The following is a 2,394-nucleotide window of genomic DNA, read 5'->3' as shown; positions in this document are numbered from 1 at the left end:
ACAACAGTCGGCTCTGGAAGCGATCACTTTTTTCTTTTTTCTTTTTTTCTTTCTTTTTTTGAAGCGAGTGGTTGAAGCAAATGGAGCATAAGAGCCCCCTGGTGGCTGAAGAAAAAAATCCATGTATAAGCCACACCGGACTATAAGCTGCATGGTTCAAAGTTCAGGAAAAAAGTCGCGTCTTATAGTCCGAAAAATACGGTACATTAAAAAAGTCCAGACTATCCCTTTAATAGAAAATAAAATGACAGATTATTCCAACATTACTTTGAATTAATTTTGACCTGTGATATGTATCAGTAGGCCTGTATACATGAGGTTTTTCCTGAGTATGACTCCTGTCTCCTCAGTGCGACAGACTGAAGAGGCTTTATGCAGAACTGGAGGAGAAGTTGGAGGCAGCAGAGATCCAGAATAAACAACAGTCTGCAGAGTACAGAAGTCTGCTACAGCAGAAAGATGTATGTACTTCACATTTAGGTCCCACAGCAGCATGGACCAGTCCAGCAGCTGGTAGACATGAAGCTGACATCACTGCTGGCTTTGTTTGGGTCCAACAGGTGGAGATCAGTCATCTCAAAGCTCGGCAGAGTGGACTCCAAGAAGAGGTGCAGAAGTTCCAGCAGTCGGCCCAGTCTGCCTCTTCTTCTCCTGCAGTTCTGCCTGTCAGCACGTCTTCCCTGACCTCCACCTCGTCTGTGTCCTCTGCCTTCCTGAGCCACGCCTCAGGCTCTCACCTTCACAGTGATGACATCGACATCAGTGATGTTCTTTGGTCACAACAAGAAATCAACAGGCTGTCCTCAGAAGTCCTGCGTCTGGAGGCAGAGCTGGCTCACTGGAGGAGGATGTCTCAGGTAAATAAAGACTGAAGCACAGGACAGGCTTAAAGTCTTTACTGTACGAGTTTATTTTTATCATTCATAAAACACAGTCTTATTTTAATCTGTTCAACCTGACTGAGTTCAAAGAATCTGTTGAGCTTCTGTCAGTTAAAACCTTCATTTTATAACAGATCCACGATTAGTTGTAACATTAGACTTTATTTAATAAACACATATTTTAACTGTAAAATAAAGACTGTAAAAATACTGTAGGATGTTTAGTTTTGTAAATTTTTAAAAATATATTTTAACACGGATGTAGCCATTTTATTTGCACACAAAGCATTCTGGGTAAATGATGACGTGGATAGGTCCTCGGTGCGAGGCTGCTAGCGAGCTATATCCACCCTGAAGGTTAATCTNGTCACTGATCATGAAGAAACTAATATTCAGTTCTGTTTTCTACTGAAGTGGCTAGGAAAAAAGTATTATTTGTGCTTTAAATACTGTGAAAAATAAACGCGTAAACAACATGTGCTGTACATGACAAATCACGTGTCGTTGGCACTGAGGGCCTTCCATACTCTGTCTCCATTTTTCCCCCTTCACTTCCTGGTTGGGAGGAACTCCCAAGCAGCTGGAGCCTTTCGGATCTTCCGAACCGCTGGTGACCCTCGGAAAGTCCGTGCGTCCAGGTCCGGGGACGGGCCCGGCTGGTTTCTCCTCGCGGTCCAGTCTGCAGATCAATACTGTGAGTGCAAATTATCCTCTTCTGCTTTATTATTGGACTGAAACAGCTTCCATTAATGTGTGAGGATGAGATTAAACAAGATTATTATCAGGGTTCAGCCTGCACCGTGAGATTACATTTGTTGTTATTTAGTTGCCTGTTGAAAGTGTTTAGTTTTAGATTATATCTCCTGATAAACATGAGCAGAGAAACATGTGCCTGTTGAGTAATTAAACCAACAAACTTCAGTCAAAGCATTTACCAATAAAAACATTTGTTTATGTTTATACACCTCTGTGTGTGCAGGTGAAACACCCAAACAAATACTCAAAAATACAATTTTATTGTTTTAAATGAAACTTTACATGAAAGTTACATATTTACTTACATACAAATCAGATTAGAGAAACAGATTATTTTAGATTCCATCAAGCTTATCCCTTTGCTTATTAAGTGTGTCATCATAAAAACAACATACCTTTAGATCAGTGGTTCCCAAACTTTTTATCTTCTGACCTACAAAATATCCATGGAAAAAACTTGTGACCCCAAATATTACAGTTCTGAGTACACAAACTGTTAATAACCCTAAAAACACAGGCTTTTTGACAATCTAAACAGCTTGTACACAAATATAAATACTTATTTTGTGTTTTTGCAATAGTTATAAGGAAAATATTACATCAGCAATTATTTTATGACCCTTTAAATTGATTTCTGGAGATTATCCAAGGTGCTTCATGACCCATAATTGGGTTCCAAGCCCAACTTTGGGAACCCAAGTGCGCTGGTTCCAAAACTTTTCAGCTTTTGACCCACAAAATAACAGTAGCAGAGATC

At 39.9% G+C, this 2,394-nt stretch overlaps 2 protein-coding genes across 5 annotated transcripts in view; both read left to right on the top strand.

Moving 5' to 3' along the window:
* LOC106535489 (thyroid receptor-interacting protein 11) overlaps nt 1-857 on the top strand; it is a gene marked incomplete at its 3' end in the record, with an annotated part of 15,269 nt that extends 14,412 nt beyond the window's left edge. The window contains 2 exon segments of the mRNA XM_014032497.1: nt 351-461; nt 561-857. Of these exon segments, the coding sequence (XP_013887951.1) occupies nt 351-461; nt 561-857 (408 nt within the window).
* Nucleotides 858-1,461: 604 nt separating this feature from the next.
* Nucleotides 1,462-2,394, top strand: part of LOC106535490 (calcium-binding mitochondrial carrier protein SCaMC-1) — a 16,807-nt gene continuing 15,874 nt past the window's right edge. For 2 of the 4 annotated variants that reach the window (XM_014032500.1, XM_014032499.1), the window contains exon 1: nt 1,465-1,575. The gene's annotated coding sequence lies outside the window, so the exon portion shown is untranslated. Of the gene's footprint in view, nt 1,576-2,394 lie in introns of all 4 variants that reach the window. The other 2 variants (XM_014032498.1, XM_014032501.1) reach the window with 2 other exon arrangements.

The sequence above is a fragment of the Austrofundulus limnaeus genome, unplaced genomic scaffold, assembly GCF_001266775.1.
Source record: "Austrofundulus limnaeus strain Quisiro unplaced genomic scaffold, Austrofundulus_limnaeus-1.0 Scaffold1470, whole genome shotgun sequence".
Classification (NCBI taxonomy): domain Eukaryota; kingdom Metazoa; phylum Chordata; class Actinopteri; order Cyprinodontiformes; family Rivulidae; genus Austrofundulus; species Austrofundulus limnaeus.
The sequence above is the reverse complement of the archived record's forward strand: the minus strand, read 5'-3'. Positions and strand labels throughout refer to the sequence as shown.